Source organism: Sciurus carolinensis, chromosome 2 (assembly GCF_902686445.1).
Source record: "Sciurus carolinensis chromosome 2, mSciCar1.2, whole genome shotgun sequence".
NCBI classification, from domain to species: domain Eukaryota; kingdom Metazoa; phylum Chordata; class Mammalia; order Rodentia; family Sciuridae; genus Sciurus; species Sciurus carolinensis.
Genome location: NC_062214.1, coordinates 95,625,251 through 95,649,810, shown reverse-complemented (window position 1 = coordinate 95,649,810; position 24,560 = coordinate 95,625,251). Strand labels below are relative to the sequence as shown.

The 24,560-nt window shown below is 33.6% G+C and overlaps 1 protein-coding gene across 2 annotated transcripts in view; it reads right to left on the bottom strand.

Annotated features, from left to right (window-relative positions):
* Positions 1-1,021: 1,021 nt before the first annotated feature.
* Adam10 (ADAM metallopeptidase domain 10) overlaps positions 1,022-24,560 on the bottom strand; it is a 135,734-nt gene continuing 112,195 nt past the window's right edge. Inside the window, exons 11-17 of one of the 2 annotated variants that reach the window (XR_007107010.1) lie at positions 21,078-21,228; positions 20,115-20,298; positions 19,209-19,317; positions 18,292-18,512; positions 8,190-8,316; positions 5,891-6,131; positions 1,022-1,472 (exon numbers count right to left, since the gene is read on the bottom strand). Coding sequence is in view for 1 of the 2 variants with exons in the window: in XM_047539059.1 (XP_047395015.1) it covers positions 6,037-6,131; positions 8,190-8,316; positions 18,292-18,512; positions 19,209-19,317; positions 20,115-20,298; positions 21,078-21,228 (887 nt within the window). In the remaining variant the exon portion in view is untranslated. Of the gene's footprint in view, positions 1,473-2,761; positions 6,132-8,189; positions 8,317-18,291; positions 18,513-19,208; positions 19,318-20,114; positions 20,299-21,077; positions 21,229-24,560 lie in introns of those variants that run through there. The other variant, XM_047539059.1, reaches the window with a different exon arrangement.

Genomic DNA, 24,560 nt, shown 5'->3' with positions numbered 1-24,560 from the left:
AACTGCAATACTTGTTATATATTCTACTTCAATTATTTTAAAAACAAATCTTTAAATATCATTTCACTTTTAAATATTTCAACTTGTATCTCTAAAAGATATGGGCTTTCTAAAAATATAACCATTAAATTAGTCGTAAAAACGCCTATGTTCATATTTCCCCAATGGTCTCTTATTTTTAAAGTTTGTTCAAATCAGGATCCAAATAAGTCCATAAATTTTCTTGGTATATGTATCTTTGAAATCTCTTTTAATTCATCTTTTTCTTTTTTACTTGCATTTTTTGCTGAAGAAACAGGGTTATTTGTTCTGTATTTTCCAGTGTCTGGGTTTTGCTGACATAGCCCCTCTGTCCCCTGTATTCCTATTAAAGTGGTCTGAAAGCTTGATCAGGATCAGATTTGACTTTTGGCCAACTACTTCGTAAATGTTGTGTGACATATAACTTCCATTAGACATTGGGTCTGATAGCTCTTTGTGAGGTTAGGAGTCACTGGGTGATTTTTTTGTCTAGGTTATCCATCACTGGGGATAAAATGGTGATAACCTATCATTTTTCATTAACTCGTTAGCTGGATATGTCTTTAAAAGCATATTCCAAAGGTTAAAGTTTGCAAAACATATTCAATGTGTTTTACTTTCTTGCAGATGTTATTCTTGCTGATGCTAAAATTAACTTCAAGGCCTCTCCTGAATCTTTTTGGCAGACCTCTGGTATGACAAGTTTTCTAGGCCCTTATACAAATCTTTACACCATGAATTAGTCACTTATTCTAGGGAGTCCAATACCTTTCAAGAAAATGTTATTTTGAGACCACAACTGGATACTAAATTTGACATTCATTTGAATTATGTACAAAGCTAATAAAATCAATTAAGCATAAATATTTCCACTATCGTTTCTAGTAATTGTGTGTTGTGTGGGGCTCTAATATTTTTTTACTTTTTTAAAAATTATATGCTAACAGAGAAAGACAATATAATATTCTTTTCTTCTCAATGACCTTTAAAAAACCTGTAACCCCCAAATTCCATTTTTAGGAATTTATTTTATTAGGTTTAGGATTTCCACATAGGATTATTTAAAATAATGAACACTTTGGAATGTAAATATCCAAACAATGCAGACGTGATGAATGTTAAAAATGTATAGTACATCCATAGAATGAAATGTTTACAGTCTTTAAGATAATGTAGATACAATATCAATGTATTATTAAATAAGAAAGGTGAGTTACAAAAGTGTATTATGCTTTTAGTAATGAACATTTAAAAACACCTCAATGGTTATGTCCCCAAATGGACAAGATCATTCTCTGTGTTTCCAGCTGGTTTAGGATTTGGCTTCCTTGGGTCAGTCTGCAAAGTCAGACAGGATCCACTTGCTTCCCAGCTTCCAAAATTTTGTTCTCGTTATCTTCTCAATTCACCTTGTCCTTGTAGGATTATTCTTGTTGTCATTGTAGCAGAGACTTCAGGAAAGAGCAGAAGCTGATAAATATTGTGCTTAACCATCTATTTTTAACTAGCATCCTGTTGTTTTTTGTAGAAGAGAACAAATACTCTAAAAAGCTTATCAATTATAAAGTACATGAATTTCTAAAGAAAATAGTACACATATCTACAAACAATATAGCAATGTAAAACACAAGGACTCAATTTGCATCCTAATAACAGAAAGAGTTGGATTCAGAAACAGTAATTGAAAAACTTAACTATTAATGGGTAAAGTCAATCAAATCTGTTTTGTTTTTGATTTGGTACCAGGAATTGAACCAAGGGGCACTTAGTCTCTGAGCCACATTCCCAGTCCTTTATTTTTGAGACAAGGTCTTCTTGCTAAATTGCTAGGGTTGGCTTTGAACTTTCAAACCTCCTGTCTCAGCCTCTTGAGTCACTGGGATTACAGGAGTGTGCCACTATGCCTGCTTTGTTTTGTTTTTTTGGAGACAGGGTCTCACTATGTTGCCTAGACTGGTCTTGAACTCCTGGTCTCAAGTGATCCTCCTGCTTCACTCTCTGCAGCAGCTGGGACTACAGGTGCATGTTACCATGCTGGGCTTGGAAGTTTTTTAATCAAGAAAAAAAAAAAAAAGCTGAAACCAAAGCTGAGCTCTGTGGGACAAACTGATGATCCTTTTAGTTTCTCAGAAGTCAAAAATAGTTTTGGAAATGAAAACTTCTTACAACTTTAGTGACTTCTCTGAAGATGAACCATACCTGGCAGCTATTTTAAAACTACAGCTAGGGCTGGGGAATAGCTCAGTTGGTAGAGTGCTTGCCTCACATCCACAAGGCCCTGGGTTCAATCCCCAGCACTGCCAAAAAAAAACATAAAACTACAGCTAGCTTGCCCTTTGGTTATGGGAACCCTTCAGCCTTTAAATGTGGATAGTTGTATCTTCTTTGAACCCATGAACCTGACACCTCTTATTAGAAATAATGAGAAATTAAAGGCTTTTCAAGCACAAGCACCCACAATTTCACAGCTGCCAATCCCCTCTTTTGAGAAATAATAATCACTAAGTCCTAAAGTATACAGACTACCCAAAGAGAGACTGAATTGTTCAGTTTGAATAAATCATTATTTTTCACCAGTCTGTGACTATGACAAAAATGAAGTATCCCAATCATAAAATGTTAAAGACTAATTCCTTTCATTTAGTAGGAAAAGTTTCCTGGGAGAAGCTTTTTGATAGTTCTCAAAAAAACAAGACTGAAAAAGAAAAAAAAGGAAGAAAGAAAAGGAATTATAAGACTAGAAAAGGCGCTGCGTGGAGTAATCTGCCAATTTTTTTTTTTTTTAATTGAGACTAGCTACAAATGAGTAATGTTTGTTAAATAGTTAAAAGGCACTACTTGTACAGTAGAGTTACTTTGCTAATTTGGGACCTTCAAAATTAATATGTTATTTATGAAACTATCAGCATTTATTATTTCAGATAATTGCAAATTTGCTATTTTTACTTGTTTATATTCTGTCTGGAATTTTACGTATGCATTTATTTTGGGGCAGTTTCCTAAATTCCAGTACCAATTTACAAACAGAACCAACAAAAAAATTATTACAGTTTTGGACATAGTATTCTTTGTTGTGTCAGACAATATCATGCAATTTTGAGAAGGACTTATTTAAGGAAAAGACAGCTTTATATGATCAGTATTGTTTTTCAAAGTATCCTCAACATTTTTATGCTCTAGATACTTCATTTCTGTAATATTCACAGACCTACTTTTGGTGGGGGTGGTGCTGGGGATTGAACCCAGGGTACTCTACTACTGAGCTACATCTATAGTCATTTTTATTTTTATTTTGAGACAGGGTCTTGCTAAGTTGTGAGGTTGAGAGGCCTCTAACTTGTGATAATCCTATCTCAGCCTTTTCTCACTGGGATCACAGATGGGCACCACCACATCCAGCTAAAATTCCTTTTCTAGAAAATGTGAAAACGTCAATTCTCTATTTGTGATGAATCTGACAATAGGAAAATGTTGGCAAAAACTTTTAAAATATACTTATCATTAAACTATACTTTTGAAATAAATGAATTACTTAGCATTCAGAACTCTGAAAAATACATCTAAATAAGACCACAAAGCTCAGCTCTTCTTCCAAGATAAGCACTGAATATTGATTAGAAACAGTGAAAAGTAGTTAAGATTAGGTGTCTTTAAAATGTTCATTATGTGTAAATACAAAGATATCCAATTGGAAATTTTCTACGTGGACTAAAAACTGGGAATAAAGTTAACTTCTGCTTATGTGGAAGGGAACGAACTTCTTCCTGCTTAACCATTCCTTTCATTTAGTAAGGAAAAGTTGCCTGTGAGATTTTTTTGATCGTTCTCAGAATTCAAAGAGTATAGAACCTTCAAGTTGATTTCATCAAGTCTATTTATTAATGCATTTCAAGTTTCAAAAAACCTTACATCTTTGCACAATACTTTATTTTTTGCAATTTTTAGTAAAAATTTCCAAAGTGAACAAAAAAGATACTGTATAAAACACAGTGGACATTAAACTGACAGTAGTATTAGATCTCATTTTCTCGATCTTTTCATTTTTACCACATCTTGATTTGCAGTGGAAAGAGTTCAGTGCATGTATCTCTTTTCAGAAAACATTTTAACTTAAGACTCAAAATAAAATATGGCAGTGTGTACCTGCCAAAACCCTACCACAGGATAACATGACAAGCAAAAAATTTACATGTTCCAAAGTCTACCACACTCAAGAAGTTACTAAGAACTCTTGCAGAATAAAAGTCACCATTTTAGAAATGCAAACCCACTTCCAACCTTTGCACAGCTCAAAAACAAAGGCATTTAAATGATTTAAAAGCAATTTCATACATATCTACCTACTTGTTTGCTTAGAATTATTTATAGTCTATCTGGGGTTTCATGTACAAAATTTGTCTCTAAATCATGTACAAAAAGCTGTATTTTGAAAAAAGTCACCACATACTGTACAAGTTTACAAGGAAGAGATCCCATTATTTTCTCTAGCATTTTTGGCCTTGCTGGCTTGCGTCACATTATGAGAATGATTGTGTAAACCTTATACTCTTAAGAAAAAAGGAAGAAAAAAAAAAAAAAGCCAAAACACAGAAATCTGTTCAACTTCCCTAAATTTGCCTCTATGTGAAGCCAGGAAAATCATAGATGTTTACTTCTAATTTAAGTGATGTAGCTGGAAAATAGAAGCAATAAATATGTCACAAGCTTAAATTTTTTGTAAAGCCCCCTTCCATTTTCTGCATAGCAATAAGCCTATTAATACATTAAATGTTTTTGCTTTCTCTTTCTTTAAAAATGCCAATTATTTACATCTGCTTAAAAAATAAATTTGGAATGGGACATTGTGCTGTTTCACCTTCACTGTTGTCAAAATATTTTAGGAAAAAAAATGTCAGAAGGCCTATCTACAATTTTAACTACTAGTTGAGCAAATTACTCATCTTTAGTGGTTACCTATGATCAGTGATGATATGCTGAAAAAACTATTCAAATATTTCAATAAAGACAGCTTTTCTTTTCCATATCAGACAAAAACATAATTAGCATACTTGAGATATACGGGAAAACACAAAAAGTAGGCTACAAATAAAAAGAATCATTTCATGGACATAATTCCTACCAAAGTATGAATCAAATTTCACCTACCAGTTAAAAAATGGAATTGAATTAGAAAGTTTAAAATATGTAAGCAGAAATCAGACACTTACACAAAGAATCAACCTCTGAAGTAGAATGCTGCTTATGTCCAGTTTGCACAACACTTAAGTGTGTTCCTCAGCACAGTCACTCATGCTCATAGCAGCCATTTGATAAAGAAAAAATGAAGCTAAGAACCAACTCTATCATAATAAAAGAGTAAATGGATTCTTGTTTCAAAACTGCCTGTGTAAAGCATTACAGAATCCTGGACCACTGAATACCACCATTCTGTTATCCTGAGTATGTCAATTAAACAGTAATTTTTCATTAAGAGCGGAAAAATTTTATAATACAAAGAAACATCCATATTGCAATTTCTGTTTACAATTGCACACAGAATACAGTGTACATAAGAAATACATGTCTGCATATAACAAGGTATGTACATTGGCAAGTGATGTCTCCAATGTTGAGGTGGTCGAGCCTCCAAGCCTTGACTGGCAGTTGAAAAAAATATATATATGTCAATTTGTGAAGTTTATTGAGAGCCAAGTTGGACTGCAAGTGAAGAAAATGCAGCAACGAAGAACAGGGAACACGGGGCACATTATAATTTTCTAAGACTTTGTGCCATTAGGTTAAAATATCTGTCCATAAGAAAATTGGGTTTCTTTTCCACCCCACCCCCCCAAATTGGTATTTTCAGGCTTTAAATTTTAAATAATTCCACCTGGTCTGAGGACATGATCTCTTGCCATTTTTTCTTCAACTATTATTTGTGAGGGTTTAGTCTGGAGATGATGACTTAATAGGTTTCTCTTTGGAGTGAAGTTTTCCCATTGTAGGCACTAGGAAGAACCAAGGCAAAAGCTGCAATTAACGTCTCATGTGTCCCATTTGATAACTCTCCCGGGGCCTCTGACGCTGGGGTTGTTGAATGGGCTGTGGAGGTCTCCTTCTCTTTAAAGTGCCTGTGAATTATAAACAAAAGCAAAATAGTTCACCAACTGAGCTTTCAAATTTTTAAAAGCAAAGCTGCTATTTCAGTAAGAAAGGCCAGAGATAAGCACTATCCAACAGAAATATGAGCCTCATAAATTGTTTCACATTTTCTGGTAGTCACAGAAAAGAAACAAGATTTGAAAACAATTTTAAGATGTACTCAATATGAAAAATTATTAATAAAATATTTCATTTTTATACTATCTTCAAAGTCTAGTATGTATTTTACACTTATAGCACATCTCAGTTGAGACAAGTCACTTTTCAAATGTTCAAGTCAAAATAGACAGATTAATCTAGATTAATATCACAGATTCTGAAAAAAAAAATGCATGATTAAATTACCATGTGTCTGAGCACATGACTAAACTTCTCTGACACTTAGAAGTCTAGTCTGTAAAAGAGGAATGACAACTAACCCAGACAGTGTGTTGTGAAGATTTTACAATTCCTGTAAAAGTACTTGGGACTACTTGTGAAAGTTCAATAAATGACAGCCAGTTTTTAAAGGTATTATTTCCTCAAAATGAAATCAATACACAAGTAAAGTGTTTGTTTTACTTGAACAGGACCACAATTTATGGTAACTAAATTGCTAAAAAGTATCATGTGGCCTTCAGAAATTCCTTAAAACTAACATTGTGAATTTAAGAAAAGCAATAATATCAAAATCAAATTTCCAACTCAGGAGCAATAGTACATTCCCAAAATCCCAGTGACTTGGGAGGCTGAGGCAGAAGGCTCATGAGTTCAAAACCAACCTCAGCAACTTAGTGAAGCCCTACACAACTTAGCGAGACCTTGTCTTGACATACAAAACAAAAAGGGCTAAGGATATGGTTTAGTGGTTAAGTGACACTGGGTTCGATCCCCAGTACCAAAAAAAAAAAAAAAAATTTAAATAGGAAAGAAAAAAAATGCCTAGTTTTGAACTACTTTTGTAGGGCGATACACAGTAGAAGAGCTCTGACTCTCCTGCAATTGCTTTGGGCTATGTCTGCCCCCATACCTGTAATGAATAGATGTCCTGAAAGCAGCATAAAAGTCACAAATACTTTGGACAAGGGGAGGGATAAATAGATGAGGACCAAATCTGGAGCAGTGATTTCTTCTCCAAATGCCACAGCAAACCTAAAGAGAATTCCTTCCTAAAGTTGTGTCTTCCTGAGAGGAAAACAGTGGAAATCAAGGAATTGTTTCCAGGGATGGAGACTACTTGACTGTGGTTCTTTGATGACTGAAACCACTATCCTAAGACTCTCACTCAGACTGGCTTCTATATATATATTTCCCATAAACTTCACCCCTGGAAAAAAAGAATTTCATGCTAGAAAATACTTCTGTTATTAAAATAACAGGAACACAACTATTTAAAATAGAAAGACCAATAATTTAAAACTAGCCTAACTACTGTGACCAAAAGACCTGACAAGAACAATTCTAGAGGTGGAAAAGTTATTTGGTGCTCACAGTTTCAGAGGTCTCGGTGTACTGACGGCGAACAACATTGCTCTGGGCCCAAGACAAGGCAGAATATCATGGCAGAAGGGTGTGGAGGAGGAAAGCAGCAACCCACCCCCTCCAGTCATCTCCTACCTGCCTTCAGTCACTGCCCAGTTAATCTGATGGATTAATGCCCTCAGTAGGGTAAGGCTCTCATAGCCCAATCATTTCACTCTCTTAAGTTCTTACACTTGAGCTTTGGAGGAACACCTCATATCTAAACCATAATAACTACCACAATAAAAACAAGGGAAAATATCAGAATATGAAAGAAAACAACATCAATCCAAAATAAAAATTTCTAGTTTTTAAATATTTTTAGATACTCAAGATATATTAGCAATAAACTGACAGTCATTAGCTAGACTGGGTTCATAAAAAGCACACTTAAACATCAACTAAATCATTCATCCAGTGATTTCATTCTCAAAGAGAAAGTTCTATAAATAAAGTCTCATTAATTCAATTCACCTGCTAAATAGCTGTGAGTTATATAAAAATATACTTTGTTCAACTATACTTACCTGGTAGTGGTTTAGGAGGAGGCAACTTTGGATTACTACTTGGAGTATGAACACTACATATCTTGATAAATCCAGCCATTAACATAATCAAGGCAATTCCCATGAGTAATACTGCCCACCAATGAGCCTAGAAATAAACAGATTTTCCCACTGAAAAAACTCTATTTCAGAATATAAAATATAGAGCAGATTACATTTTAACTTTTAAAGAACACTTGTTGGGATATGCACAATCTACTATATTATGCATATACATATTGATTTATTAAGTATTTTAAAAAGTTTAAAAAAGAAAATAGAATTTCACCTCCTAAAGGAAGCCACTCTTATTTTCCTTTCATTCTCCTTTATATAACTATGTCATACAGAACAAACACATGCAAAATTGGGGTCATCTTGTACACAGTTTTTACAGCATTTTCTCATATAATTAAGTATATTCTGGTTTAAATTTTTCTTTGTGTTTTGACTTTTAGTCTTATAAATTGCATTTTGTTTGCTTTTATACTTTCATGGCTCAGAAGGTATATAAATTGCTTTAAACTAGTGGATATATTTTTAAAATATGCTTTAGCTTATATTGTTTTCTAATTATCAAAATTAAGACTGGAATTCTATCTCTTTTAAAGCCCTTTTCCTCCATTTTAATTATTTATTTTGCAGTACTGAGGATTGAATCTAGGACATCACCCAAGTTAGGTAAGCATTCTACCACTGACCTATACCTCCAGCCCCTCTTTATTTCCCTATGTCACCTGGAATTTGAGACCCAGACTACTCTCATGATACATATCTTACTTTTATATATAGTTATTTTTTCTTCTTCCTTATAATTCATTCATTCATCCATTTAGGGGTCAACTATCTTAATATGAAAAATAGAAGGAAATACAATACAGCAAACAAGTAAAATTTACCTAATCTGAGGGGAATCAAAAACTTCACTAAAGGGTTGGGAATAGAGCTCAGTTGGTGTAGTGCTTGCCTCAAAAGCACAAGGCCCTGAGTTCAAACCCCAGCACCGTAAAAAAAAAAGAAAAAAAAATTTTTACTTAAGCCATGTTAAACACAAATAAAATAAAACCTTCAAAAATTATTATTGGTATAATCTCATTTATAGAAAAATTACAAATAGCCAAACAATAAAAAATCCCAAAATATAAAAAAATTACTCCTACCTTAAGAAATTCTATTTTATAATTCCAAACGTTCAAACTGTTTTAAGACAGCATATATAAATAAATATCATGTAAAACATTTATAACTTTAAAACTAAATCTTCACATTGGTTTATTATAGACTATTATAATATATATTATAGTTCCTGCTAATTATTTCCAGCAAAACTATTTAAAAGATTTTCCACAATCTGAGGTCTTGTAACAAACACCCGGGGCTGGGGAGATAGCTCAGTCAGTAGAGTGCTTGCCTTGTAAGCACAAGGCCCTGGGTTCGATCCCCAGCACCACCACCCCCCCAAAAAAAAAAAAAAAAAAAAAAAAAAAAGAAATAGAAAATGATACCCCCAAGTAACAAACAGCCTACTACTACCTCTGCACCATTTATTTTAACCAGCAATAATGATGTCATTAAGTAATAGATACCCAAATTAAAATGCATGTTGTGGCAAAATATCCCCAGGCACATTTTTCTGTATTCATAAATAGTTTTATAAATTTTTCAATAATTTGTTTCAATTTGAAAATAATCTTAAATTTACAGAATAGTTCCAAGAAAAGTACAAGCTTTATAAAATCTGGAAACACCTGAGATTAAGTTGTACACACCATGCTATCTCCTGAACATATTAGCATATCGTTCCTACAACACAAGGGTGTTTCCAAGGTAACTAGAACACAATCAACAAAATCAGAAAATTAGTGCTAATTCATCATTAACAGTTAATCCTCAGAACCCATTTATGTTCTGTCATCTGGTTCAGAATCACAGGCTATATTTTGTTGCCATGTTTTAGTATCCTTCAGTCTGGAAAGGTTTTGGGCTTTCTTTGACTTTTAAGACCTTGACACTTTTGAATATCACAGGATAGTTATTTTGTATGGGAACATCCCTCAATTTGGGTTTCTCTGTGGTTTATAATTAGATTCAGGCCATGCATCTTTGGTAAGAATATTACATAAGTGGATGCTGTTCTCACAGCATCCTATCAGGCAACACAACTCTGATTTTATTATTGGTGATGTTAACTTGGACACTTAAGATGCAATCTGCAAAACTTTGTCATAGAGATTATTTTTTTTCTCTTTTTTAACCAATAAGAATCTTGTAGGGCTATAACTTGGAACTATGTAAATGTTCTGTTCTTCACCATACTTTACATTTATTCATTTATTTATTTCCTCAAGTTTTCCTATCTTATAAAATGAGTTAAAATCTGTTATGATCATTAAGGTGTTTTTTTGGACATGTCTCCATCATTCTTAGAACACTTTCTTGCCTTATGGCACAAGTCCCAGATTTATCTTGTTCTTTGACTACCATAATCATTTCTCTAAAGAGCCCTGATTTCTTTTAGTACTACTCACATGTAGAGACTCTACTCAACCTACTTGCAAGTCGACATCCCATTACAGCTGCCCCTCTGCAGGGAAGGCCTCTTGCCTGAGATCCCATACAGATGGTCTCCCCCATCTCATACACTCCCAACTTGCTCAAGCTCCAACACCCTATTCTGTGGCTCTGCAGCTCCTCCCACCTGGCATGGATGCCTATTTTGTAGTGTGTGTGTGGGTGTGTGTGGGTGTGTGTGATCTTAAAAGCAACCTTAGAATGATTTACACTTTAAATGTGGTTTCTCCAAAGTCAGATATAATTCTCAGACTAGATCTCTGCACAGGCAAGTTCCATAGCCACTTCTCTTCATTTTTCTTTTGATTCTGCAACCTGTGAAAAATGTCTGTTTGTCCATCTTATCACACATTATTGAAGGGACTGCAAACTCAAATGTCTAAAAGGCAGAAAAGGTGTAATGGCAATTCAACTTTTCTGCTGAAAGATCTGATTTTTCAAGAGAAGCTACAGAGTTGAATTTTTACATGAAATCTATTTTTAAATGGTGGTAAATCATCTAAATTTTCTAAAAACAATGTGTAGACTATACAAAACATGTTGTTGATAGGGCTGGATCTAGCTTGGAAACTACTTCTTGTATCTGAGACTGATAGACTTTTCTAAAATTTTCTTTTGTTTCCTACAGAAAATAATTTTCAGAGCTCGGTTCTCCTAGTTTTTAGAATGATATTCCCTTTCCCTTATTTAAGTTTTCCATGAACTCCAAATGTTTTTTTCTGTTTTTAGTCACTCTCAAATAGTAAACCCTCAAAAGGTAGGGTATAGGACTGTCAAAATGGTACAGGACCATTTTGAGCAATGTAGGACATTTAGCATCACTGGCCCCATCAATCAAATGACAGTAGAGTTCCCCAGCTACTCTGATAACTACTGTACACTTCTAAATATGTCTGGGGAGGCAGTATCACCTGCAATGTGATCTAATACGGGAGTGCTACTAGTTTCAGGTTGATAGCAACTTGTGTTATGTAGAGATGCTTCTATCCCTAATGTTCATCATTCTAACACAGGTCCTCCCACTCTTCACTGATCACAACCATCTTCCATATGGACATCAGTGCTATGACTACAGAAAATATGGAATTGATCATGTAACTCCTTTATGTAAAATTCTCCAAAAGCTTCCTACAAAAGATTTTCAAGATACACCACTGAGAAAAAAAAAAAAGAAAAAAAAGGAAAACTTGAGTACACAAGGTATATGATATGATTCTACTTACTTTTTTTAAGTATATATTCTTACAGATTGATTCTGAAGAACATACAAGAAACTCATCCTGGGAAAACTGGGAGTTCAAAGTAAAAAGAATGCCTACTTTTAAACATATTACTTTGTCAATTAAAAAAGAATAATCAAACTTTTTGAAATTAAGAAAAAATCTTTTAATCTGGAAAATTAACACTTCTATGACTTTTGTTATGTGCTCTCTCCATAAAATCTCTCTATACCCTCTGATGCTACTGGTCTTTAAGAACTTAGCTCTGGCATCACCTTAAAAAGAGGGCTTCCCCAGAGAAGGGGCTGGAATCCAGTGGGAGAGCACTTGCCTAGTATGCTTGAGGTCCTGTGTTCTATCCCCAGCACCCTGTCCCCTCAGTGCAGGACTTCCCCAGTAGGATCTCCTATTTCCTGTGAAAACAGCATACAGAACTGAAAATCTGTTTCTAAGGACCTAACTTCAGATCAACAGATATTTATTAAAACACGGTACTTAAACACTTGAGAACTTCTAGTTTCATTAAGCCAATGTTCCTGGCCTTCCTTTAAATTTTTCTAGGTAACTACATATCTCTCGAAGTCCAAAGTTTGAGATTATTTTAGTGGCATTATCAACAGCTTTTAAAAATTTATAGTTTCTGGGGAAATGAAACATGGCAATGAGTAGAAAATAACAACAAAAATTAAATAAACAATGATGCATTTCAGAGAATAGTAACTATGGCCATCTTTGATAGTTTTTTTTTTCCCCTAATGCTCCCTTTAAAAGAAAAGTATTGGAGTGAGTTAAATTACGTTTTATCTTTCATACCATAAAGTAGTGGGGAGGAGTGCATCAACAAGACTACTAAATGTAAATATGTGTATTATCTCAAAAGAAAAGATCACAATTTGTTCATTTATTTGTGTGAAAGAAAGAATTATTATCATTTTCTCAATAAATAGTTGATAAGTGCTAACTGTGTGCCCAGCTCTCATCTGTCAGAAATACAGGATTGTTAAGGTAAACTTAAAGAGAAGGCACTCAAAAGTTTAAAAATGACCTGGAAGTTAACAAGTATGAGAAAATAAAAAACAGACAGATATTGTTCAATATAGTTATTTCCATAAAGCTAATGACAAGTAAAAGATCAAAATTTACTGGTCTAATTTATCATGCACTAATTAGAATAGTATTTAATTTAATAATCTAAATAAACAAAAGGACATATAAAGTAATTTAATAAACAGGTCATCAGTTAAAAAGAGGTGTAGGGAGAGAACAGAGCGTTTCTTTTCTTTCAGAAGATACTATAATCTGCAGCTCAGTTCACAATAGCTAGATTGTGGAACCAACCTAGATGCCCTTCAACAGATGAATAAAGAAACTGTGGTATATATACACAATGGAATATTATTCAGCCGTAAAGAATAATAATATTATGGCATTTGCAAATAAATGGATGGAATTGGAGAATATCATGCTAAGTGAAATAAGCCAAGCCCAAAAAACCAAAGGCCGAATGTTTTCCCCATAAGTGGAGGATGATATAAAATGGGGGTGGGGGTGGGGAATAAGAGAAAATGGCAAAACTTTACAATATGTAGAAGAAAATGAGATGGAGGGGGGGTATGAAAAATGGTGGAACGAGACAGACATCATTACCCTATGTACATGTATGATTACACGAATGGTATGAATCTACATTGTGTACAACCATAGAAATGAAATTATGTACCCCATTTGTGTACAATGAATCAAAATGCAGTCTGTAAAAAATTAAAAGCTAAATTTAAAAAAAGAAAGATCTAATAGAATTTAGTAAATTTATATGAGAAATTTTGAAAAGTAGGAATAAAATATTTAGGAACAAAAAAAAAAAAGAAGATACTATAATCTGAACTTTCACCAAATGTTCTGCTGTCCTTCAAATCCTTAGATTCATAAAATTAAAGTACAGTATAAAAAGTTAATTCAAAAATGAAAAAAATGCTGATTCTTGCCAAACTAGTGATTAAAAGTGAGTTCCTTATAATCTGAATACATAAAAAGAAAAACACACACAAAAATAGCAGGCAATAAAAGAGAAGGGGGCACACAATGATAAAATTGGGGTGGGGAGAAGTAAAAGATGGTTTTCTACAATGTCAAACCAAACACAAAAGATAAAGAAAATGAGAATACATCAACTGTGGAAGAAACTGAAAAAGATTACTAATGCCCTCAACTTCCACTTACAAGATAAGGAGAAAATGTACAGAGTCTCAACAGATTTATTGATGAATACTCTCAAAATTTCTCAAGACCTAGATGACTCCTTGATAATCTACAGGATGTTTATCATTATCTCCTAGTCAGTTTCACAGTAGGCACTCAGCAAACACACTACTGGATGCAGTTTTGAAAAATTTAAATGTAGTTATAAACAACAACTACTCAGAAAAAAAAAGTATAAATTACATGTCATGCCACAAAGTAAAGAGCTGTTTAAGGTTCTTCCCTCTCTATGCTGCATGAGGAGAAAAGTTGTCATAGTGTACCACAGAAAGGAAATAAAAGGCCACCAGGCACCACTGGAAAAGCGAGTTAGTAAAACTAAACCCTCATCTCTTTCATAGCTTCTTACACTAAGCCATCCTAACAGCCTACATTATTAACTATAAAAACCCTGTCCTGACATGATAAAAGATCAAAGCAAGAATTTAACCAGATCAGGCAAAAAGATTAATAAAGTTCCAGTTCTTTTTGAGTATGTGAAGAGTTCACTTGACCTGGTTAATACCCACAAAATTCATCAGCAGCCTCAGGTTACTCTTCATGCATTATGGGTCAAGCTATTTGAAAAAGTGGCATACGATATAAAATTAAAGTATGTGCTATTCCAATCTCATTTAAGGCAAACCTGTATAAAGTTAGAAGTGTTTATTGATCAGTTCCAGAACATAAGAAAAGGTTTTATTAAATCAATCAACTTCAAATATGAAAAAAGGTTTTAAAATGCTTAAAAGATCATATCTATTAAATTTTTTAAAAGTTGGAACAAATGAGTTTTCAAAATTCTAAATAATTCAATGAGTCAAAATTAGAGATAATGGAGAGAAGTAAAAAACTATTGGCTTGAGCCAGTTGCAATGGTGTGTGCCTGTAGTCCTAGCTGCTCAGAAGGCTGAAGCAGGATAATCTCTTGAGCTTAGGACTTCAAGACATCCCTGTGCAACACAGTAAGAGATTCCCATCTCAAAGGGTTGGGAGGTGGGGGTGGAGTTCAGATGATATGATAGAGTATCTAAAAAATTTAAAATATCTTGCATAACATATACTCAAGTAGAAAGTAATTTTGAGATTCCCATTAACAGATTTATTTTTTTTATGTACACTGTCCTCTAAAGTAGACAAGTATACCAAATCTCAAAATTATTAGATATAATCAGAAAAGAGAAAAATTTAACTGGATCTGAGTTGAAAACAAGGAAGAAAAGGCCAAGAAAATTAAGTTTTTTGAAGTCACAACATTGATAAATGCCAGAAAGATGATCTGAATCCTATGTAATTCCCAAGTCTGTGTTCTTTCCACTGTCCTATGGTACCAGGAGGAACTTCTGGCTTATCAGATATTTATGCAACAACCACAGGAATAAGAAAATGAGTAATATTATGTTTTAAGGAGACTTAAAGCAATTGTTGAATTATTTGATTTGAAACTTAGCCTCCTAAATTCACTTTAAATTACCCTCCCATTACACAGTCATTACATATCTAAAAGTCATATATTCTAACATGCAAGGTATTATTTTCTTATGGGTAATAAGCACGCTTTTAATGCTGAAGGTAATTACAATCTTTATTGTAGAACATTATTAGAAGAGTAACAAAAGGGGCTGGCATCCCACACAGACTTTTATGCTTTCAGGGCATCTTTAGTCTTCAGCATGCATGCACACGTGTGTACATACACACATACAAGTAAACATCCACACACAGACAAAATTTAAAATGCAAATTGTGAAATTTTAATCACTTAGAATGTATGAACATTTAAATAAGTTAATCTAGTCATTCTCAGCAATCTTTTAAGAAAATTCCAAGTAATTCAATATTTGTACAATTTGGAGAAATGTGGGCTTAAAAATTAAATGTAGTTCAGTGGATTAATGCTATACAGATTCAATGCAATTCCAATTAAAATCCCAATGATGTACCTTACAGAAACAGAACAAGTAATCATGAAATTCATCTGCAAGAATAAGAAATCCAGAATAGCTAAAGCAATCCTTAGCAGGAAGAATGAAACAGGGGTATCACAATACCAGAACTTCAACTCTATTACAAAGCAATAGTAACAAAAACGGCATGGTATTGGTACCAAAATAGAAAGGTGGATCAATGGTACAGAATAGAGGACACGGACACAAACCCAAATAAATATAATTTTCTCATACTAGACAAAGGGGCCAAAAATATGCAATGGAGAAAAGATAGCCTCTTCAACAAATGGTGCTGGAAGAATTGGAAATCCATATGCAACAGAATGAAACTAAACCCATATCTCTCACCATGCACGAAACTAAACTCAAAATGGATTAAGGACCTCAGAATCAGACCAGAAACCGTGCATCTTATAGAAGAAAAAGTCAACATGTCAGCTTAGGACCAGACTTCCTCAACAGGACTCCCATAGCACAAGAAATAAAAGCAAGAATCAATAACTGGGATAGATTCAAACTAAAAAGCTTTCTCTCAGCAAAGGAAACTATCAGCAATGCAAAGAAAGAGCCTACAGCGTGGGAGAAAATCTTTGCCAATCATACTTCAGATAGAGCAATAATCTCCAGAGTCTATAAAGAACTCAAAACACTCTACACCAAGAATGCAAATAATCCAATCGACAAATGGGCTAAGGAAATGAACAGACACTTCACAGAAGAAGACCTACAAGCAATCAACAAACATATGGAAAAATGTTCAACATCTCTAGTAATAAGAGAAATGCAAATCAAAACCACCCTAAGATTCCATCTCACCCCAATTAGAATGGCGATTATCAAGAATACAAGCAACAACAGGTGTTGGCGAGAATGTGGGGAAAAAGGTACACTCAAACATTGCTGGTGGGGCTGCAAATTAGTGCAGCCACTCTGGAAAGCAGTATGGAGACTCCTTAGAAAACCTGGAATGGAACCACCATTTGACCCAGGTATCCCACTCCTCGGCCTATACCCAAAGGACTTAAAATCAGCATACTACAGAGATACAGCCACATCAATGTTCATAGCTGCTCAATTCACAATAGCCAGATTGTGGAACCAACCTAGATGTCCTTCAATTGATGAATGGATAAAGAAACTGTGGTATATATATATACAATGGAATATTACTCAGCTATAAAGAATAAAATTATGGCATTTTTGTAGGCAATGGATGAAATTGGAGAATATCATGCTAAGTGAGATAAGCCAATCTCAAAAACCCAAAAGACGAATGATCTCACTGATAAGTGGATGATGACACATAATTGGGGGTGGGAGGGGGGCAAGAATGGAGGAAGGAGGGACTGTTTAGAGGGAACAGAGGGGTGGGAGGGGTGGGGGGAAGGAAAAAAATAACAGAATGAATCAAACCTCATTATCCTATGTGAATGTATGATTATGCAAATGGTATACTGTTACTCCATGTACAAACAGAAACAACATGTATCCCATTTGTTTACAATAAAAATAAATATAAAAAAAATTAAATGTAGTTCAGTGGATTAATGCTGGATGAACATCCATAATCATTAACAGATCTGCAAAAGGCTCTGTATCTGATCTTACCCTGTTCAATATTTCCTATAATGGACCAGATGAAGACCCAGAAATTATATTGAAAGATCAGAAAAAATTCCAGAAAATCACCAATTTCTTTCTCATCTCTCCTATTCAGTAAAGCAGAACCCGCAGCTGGCTATCTGTCATACTGAGACAAGGGAGAATATAAAAAAGCAAGCAGGGCTTTCTAAAACATGAAGGAAAAGTCCCATGAAAATGCTGTAATCACATGGACCACAAAAGGAAGTAACCCATTCAAGAGATAAGGAGCATGGTAAAACTAAATGACTCCCATCATCTACTAACCAAGCTATGAAAGAAACACAGGTGGAGATTTTGATCACTATAGAAAGTAATAATAACCAGGAACATTTGAACTTCAAAACCCTTCAGTTAAAGCAACTCCAGCATAAATAGGAAAGAAGTGATTTTCCCATAACACTGGTGACCTCTAACCAAGTAAAATTAAGTTAAGATTTCTTTATAGATAAAAACTATACTTACCACAATCCATTCGGCAATGTTTTCATAAAGCTCTGGACTAAAAATTGCTTTTTTAAGCCTAGCTAGAGGACCATCAGCATCTACTAATCTGCACCGCATGAAAACATCACAGTAGCCTCTAAAATCATTGCAAGGGGATCCAGGTTGCAGAGTGATGGTTCGACCATTGAACTGCTTGTTCCACTGTATAGACCCTGTGCTGGCACAAGTTGACGGATCCACTGGAAAAGAAGTGCCAAATATAAGTTAAAGGATAGATTTCTTAATGGGCCAGTTGGGGAAAGATAAAGGGAAAAAAGAAACAGCCTAAAATCATTATCATGACATGTTAAATAGACCTTTCTAGTTCAGTTGGGTAACATCAATAATTCACCTTAATGTTTCAATATAAATAAACAACCAGCAAGTGTTTATGTCTACAATGAATTCTAACCATATTTTTGTAAATTATTGCCATAAAGCTAGTAGTCATGTTTTGTCTAGTGTATTATTAAAATAGTGCAGTTATGAAAGATGGGTGCAGTGGTGCACACCTGTAATCCTGGCAACTTGGAAGTCTGAGACAGGAGGATCTCAATGAGTTCAAGGTCATCCTCAGCAATTTAGTGAGACCTCAGAACTTAGCAAGACCATTTCAAAAACCAAAAAGTGCTGGGCATGGAGCTCAGCATATAAAGTGCTCCTAGTTCAATTCCTAGTACCAAATAAATAAGTAAGTAAGAAAATAAATATAAAAACACTGTAGGGACTATAATGCTAGAGATACAATGCTATGTTATACTTAAAATTTTCTCAAGAGGATAGATTTAGCTGGGAACTATCTGTCCATACTTATGTCAAAGTTCAGCACTTAATATTTAGAAGAAAATAAGGGTTTTTCAAGCAGATTTTATACTCTTAGACCTTAAAAGCCTTACTTTTCTTCATACAGCAGACATGGCATAATTCCTTATCATCTTTGCCATCAGAACTGGCACAAGTACACTCCTCCAAGCCGTGTTTCTCACAGATAGAACCTGCACATTGCTGGAATAAAAGACAATATTATTTAACCCTTGTATAATCAAATGTGCCTATAGTAATAGGCAGGTATAAGCTTCTAATGTCAAAATAATTAAGTGCAAATACAAGTTAAACAAATATAGAGCTAGGGCTCAGTGATAGAACGCTTGCTTAGAACATGCAAAACCCTAGGTTGAATCCCCAGTAACCCCTGATCCCAGCTAAGGGGGCTCACATAGATGAATATCAGAACTGGATAATACGAACACATTTGAAAAAGCGTAATGCAAGTAAGATAATAACTCTTCTAAAGTGATATTAACAACAACAAAACTCCAAACAAATGCAGAGAAAGATTAGATGAGCATTAATTTGTATGTTGGTTATTATGGCTCCTCTACATGCAGAGAAAAATAAAATTTTCTTTCTGTAGAGGAATATAGTATTTAGCCATGGAAGCTTTAAAGACTCACATTCAAGGAAAATGACCAGAAGATTTCTTTTGGTTAAGCTATTAAAATATTAATTTATAAAACTTAAAAGCAGCACAGACAAAGTCACATGCCTAGCTGTACTACGAAATTTCTGCAGGGAATACCAAACAAATGAAATTGGAAAGATGAAAGACAAGTCAGTGGTTAACTGAATGCCACTAGGCATTCATACCACATAATACATTCATGAATTGGTTGGGGAAGAGATACAGATATTACTGAGAGTCCAAGATTAATTACTTTATATAGCTCCAAGTGTCAACAAATATTCTGAACAAGTAAGTTCAACAAAGTTAAATATAAAAACATATAAAATCAAATGCTTACCCCATTAATGCACACTTGTGTATGCCTATTACAGTCTGTGAAGTTTGGTTTAGGATCAGATGCTGGGCAAAGAGCTGTGATGCCATTACATATCCCTTCTTTTGCACAGTCTGAATCATCCCGACACTTCTCAGATTTTGACTTAAATGTACATTGTGCTGTACAACAGGGACCTTGACTTGGACTAGAAGAAACATTAAGTGATTAAAAAAGTGAAGCACTAGGAATTTCTGTACACTTAGAAATGGTTCTGATTTTTAAATCATAAATCTCATCATTTAAATGGTAAGAACATTACTGCTACTAGTATTCATATATCAAAATAGGAAGCTACTATATTTGAACATTTTAATAAGTGTAGAAAAGTAATCAAGCATCTGGTTTTTTAGTTAGAATATGCTACATGCAGTATTCTTACTCTATTTGCCTTTTATGAAACATTATAATAGAAAATGGATTTAATATTAGGCAACTCACCAGTGTTTTCAGTTTCATTATACATTAATCAATTTATCAGTTTTTCCATTTTTATGCTAAAATCATACTAGAATACATATACCAGTCATTTAAAAAGTATTGTACAAACTATATTCTATTGCACATAATCTATCACTGCTGAAGTAATCTGATGAGGCACAAAAGTACTTCATACTACCTAATATTTATAGTTAAAATTCTAAAACTGTGGAAGATAGTCACATTTTTAATGTTAGCATCTAAATAATATGTATTTTACTGAGCATTCCTTTTATATTATTTATTAACAACCACCACAAAATTTTAAGTAATTCAAACTGCCAACAGGGTATTAAATGCCATTCCAGAAAAACAAATAAAATGCAACAACAAATAAGGACAATGTTTCAAAACTATATGAATCTCTTAAGCTCACTTTTAAATCTATCAAAACTGCTTTTAGGTAACTTTACAGGAACATTAACAGTACTAGACTTAGCAAGGTACCTGCAATGTTTTCCAGGTTTCAGTTTGCATTTTTTCCCTTCTGGTTGGTTTGCATCGAAGCAGCACTCATCTTTACATTGATCACTATAGCCACAATCACATTCTTCACCTTGCTCTACCATTCCATTTCCACATATAGGTTGGCCAGATTCTGAGGGAAGTAAACAAGAAAAGGTAAGCACATTAAATTTATTTAAAACTCCCAAACTCACTAGAGTTTTGTAATGAAAAGAGAAAGGAAAACTTCTTGGTGAATAAGTCAAGAAAATAAACTAGGAATCTGGAAATCAGGAAACCTAGTTTTAACAGGGACCCAGATAAGTACCAATGTAACCTTGAGCAAGCAAGTCCCTTCCCTTTTGTCAGCCTCTGTTTCTTAATCTGCATAGTGAGAGAGTTTGAGTTTAAGGTCCCTTCTAAGGTTTCTTATAGAAGTGGTAACCTGCTATTTAGTTTAAGTCACACTGTTTTGTTGAATAATGACTACTTTAAAGACTAATATTAGCAACTAAATACCATACCTATGCAAATGAAGACAGTGCTTCATCAACCAGGGGGAAAAAAAAGGAAAAATCATTTTCTTACAGAAAATTTCAAACACACATAAAAGTAGTAAAAGAATAAGAATCAAAATGCAGTCTGTAAAAAATTTTTTAAAAAATAAATAATTTTTAAAAAGAGAGAAAGAAAGAAAGAATGAATGAATAAGCACAATGAACTCTCATGAATGCTCTTCTTGTCTCATTTACTCCCAACATTTTTTTTTCTATAGTATTTTAAAACAACCCCCCTAACATAGTATGTTTCCTATAAATACTTCAGGACATATTTCTAAAGGATAAAGATAAAGGATGAGGAGATTTTTCTTTTTTAAACTGAATCATAATACCATTATCACAACTAACAAAATTAACAAGAGGTTTAATAGCATCTAATAGCCAACAGATGTTCAATTCTCCTCAACTGTCTATTTATAACTGTTGATTTTAAGTTACATTTCCAAACAAGGTTTTCCCAACCCTAACTCTCCACCTCATGGTTGCCTTCAGTTGACGCATCTCTTAAGATATTTTAAAATATAATGATTCACCCTTTCCTTTTCATTTATTTGTTAAAGAAATTGGGTAACTTTGCCCTGTCAAATGTCTCACATTTTATTGGGCTGACTACAATATAAGCAATAAGTAATTTTTAAAAGATGTACATTAGTTTTGCTTCTCAGCTAAACCAGGCTCCTTAAGAGAAGAAACATATTATTTATATCTTTTGTATTCCTATATAATCTAACAGTATTGGTCTAGATCTTGGTTAATTAAGGTTAGACCGTCTGGTCTAAGTATAGTGAATAATTTTATAAAATTTCTTCAACTCTTTTCAAAAGAACTAATTTTTATTGATGGAGTTTAAAATTGGAATAGTGGATTTGATCTCCATTAGTTGCTAATATGCTAGAGACCATACACTCAAATATGAGCAAAACAGAATAGATCCAGCAACACCTAGGTCTAAAATCTTGTACTATTTTCTTGCTACTAGAACAAAATCAGAGCGAAAAGAATCACAGTACAACTTTAAATGGAAACTGAGTAAGTGGAAGTGAGTACAACTCAAATACAGGAACCCCATATATGATACATCTGAATAAAAACATTCTAGAGAGATTGGCTTTACATTTAGAAGTTCATTCTTAACCATAATCACATCAAACATTAAAGGAAATTGTAGAGGTTACTGAAATGTCATCCCTCTGTTCAATTTTATATCATCACTTTTGTTCTCTAAAATTAGAAGAATGCACATGTACCCATATACTAAGTAAGTAAGAATGATTTTTTTTCAAGTCTAGTAATAGTTTTACACTTCCTATAAATTTTATAATTTAGGAGAAAAGGGAAAATGATAGTCAGAAAATGGATGCAATATTTGTTACACGTTAATTTGCATCTCACAAAGAATTATCACTTCAAATTAGCTATTAGCTAACAGCTTAAATACACAGGATAGATACTATGTAAAATGCAAAAATTAGTTGGGTGTGGTGGTTCACTCCTGTAATCCCAGTAACTTGCAAGGCTGAGACAAAATGATCCCAAGTTTGAGGGCAGCCTGAGCAACTTAATGAGACCCTGTCTCAAAATTAATAAAAAAAAAAGGGTTCGAGATGTAGCTCAGTGGTACAGCACCCCTGGGTTCAATCCCCAGAACTGTAAAAAAAAAAATAAAATGCAAAAGTTATAGTAGGTACACATTTCATAATAATTTAAGGAACTAATTTCGTAAAATACCTACAACGCAAAATGCTTATTTATAAAACGTAACTTCAATCAGAAAGTTTACTATGAAGACTCAATTTATAAAATGAGCACTTCTATATTAAAAAGTAACAGAAAACCAGCCCTGATAACAGGAACAAAAACGGTAACAATGTAATTTCATTCTACCCTTTAAAAAAAAGGCTTTAAAAAAAAAGCCAAAGATTCTCTGAAATAAACGATGAAAAGACAAGCTACACAGCCTTGGAGAAAATATTTACAAACCAGTATATGACAATTAATTAGTATCTAGACTATATAAAGTAATCTCAAAGTTCAGGCTGCGGATGTAGTTTAGTGGTAGTTTGCCTAGCATGTGTGAGGGCCTAGGTTCAGTCCTCAATACCAAAGAGAGAAAGAAAGAGACAGAAAGAAAATGAAATCTTCAAATTTAACAGGAAAAATATCCCATATTAGAAATGACAAAAATATTAATAGACATTTCACCAAAGAAGATAGCTCATGAACAGATATTCAACATCTGTAGTCATCAGAGAAATACAGGTTAAAAGCATGAATATAACTATTCAGAAGAGTTCAAATAAAAAAATGAAAACACTACACTAGTGAAGAGAAAATTAATCACTCATACATTGCTGATGAGAATGTAAAATACTGCAATCACCCAGGAAAACAGGTAGTTTTATACAAAACAAGCAATTGTTATATGGATTTAAAGCATTTATCCCAAAGGAAAATAAAAACTTACGTTCACTCAAAAAAAAACTTAGACATGAATGTTTACAGTTGCTTTATTCATAACAGCCAAACATTGGAAATAGCATAGGTATCTTAACAGGTGAATGGTTAAACACACTTAAAATATATACCATGGAATACTACTTAGAATAGAAAGCAATGAACCATTGCTACAAAGTATTTAGTTATTTATTGTACTAGGGATTGAATCTAGGTGCCCTTTACCACTATGAAAATTCCCCAGCACTTTTTTATTTTGAGATAGGGTTTCTCTAATTTGTTAATGAATTAGCAATCCTTCCAAATTGCTGGGATTACAGAACCCGGCTACAAACAATTTAGATGAATTTTCAGAGAATTGTACTCAGTGGGGAAAAAAAAAATCCCCAAAAGTTATATGCAGTATGATTCCATTTATATAATATTTTTGAAGTGACAAAATTATAGAAATGGAGAAGGAGTTAGTGGGATA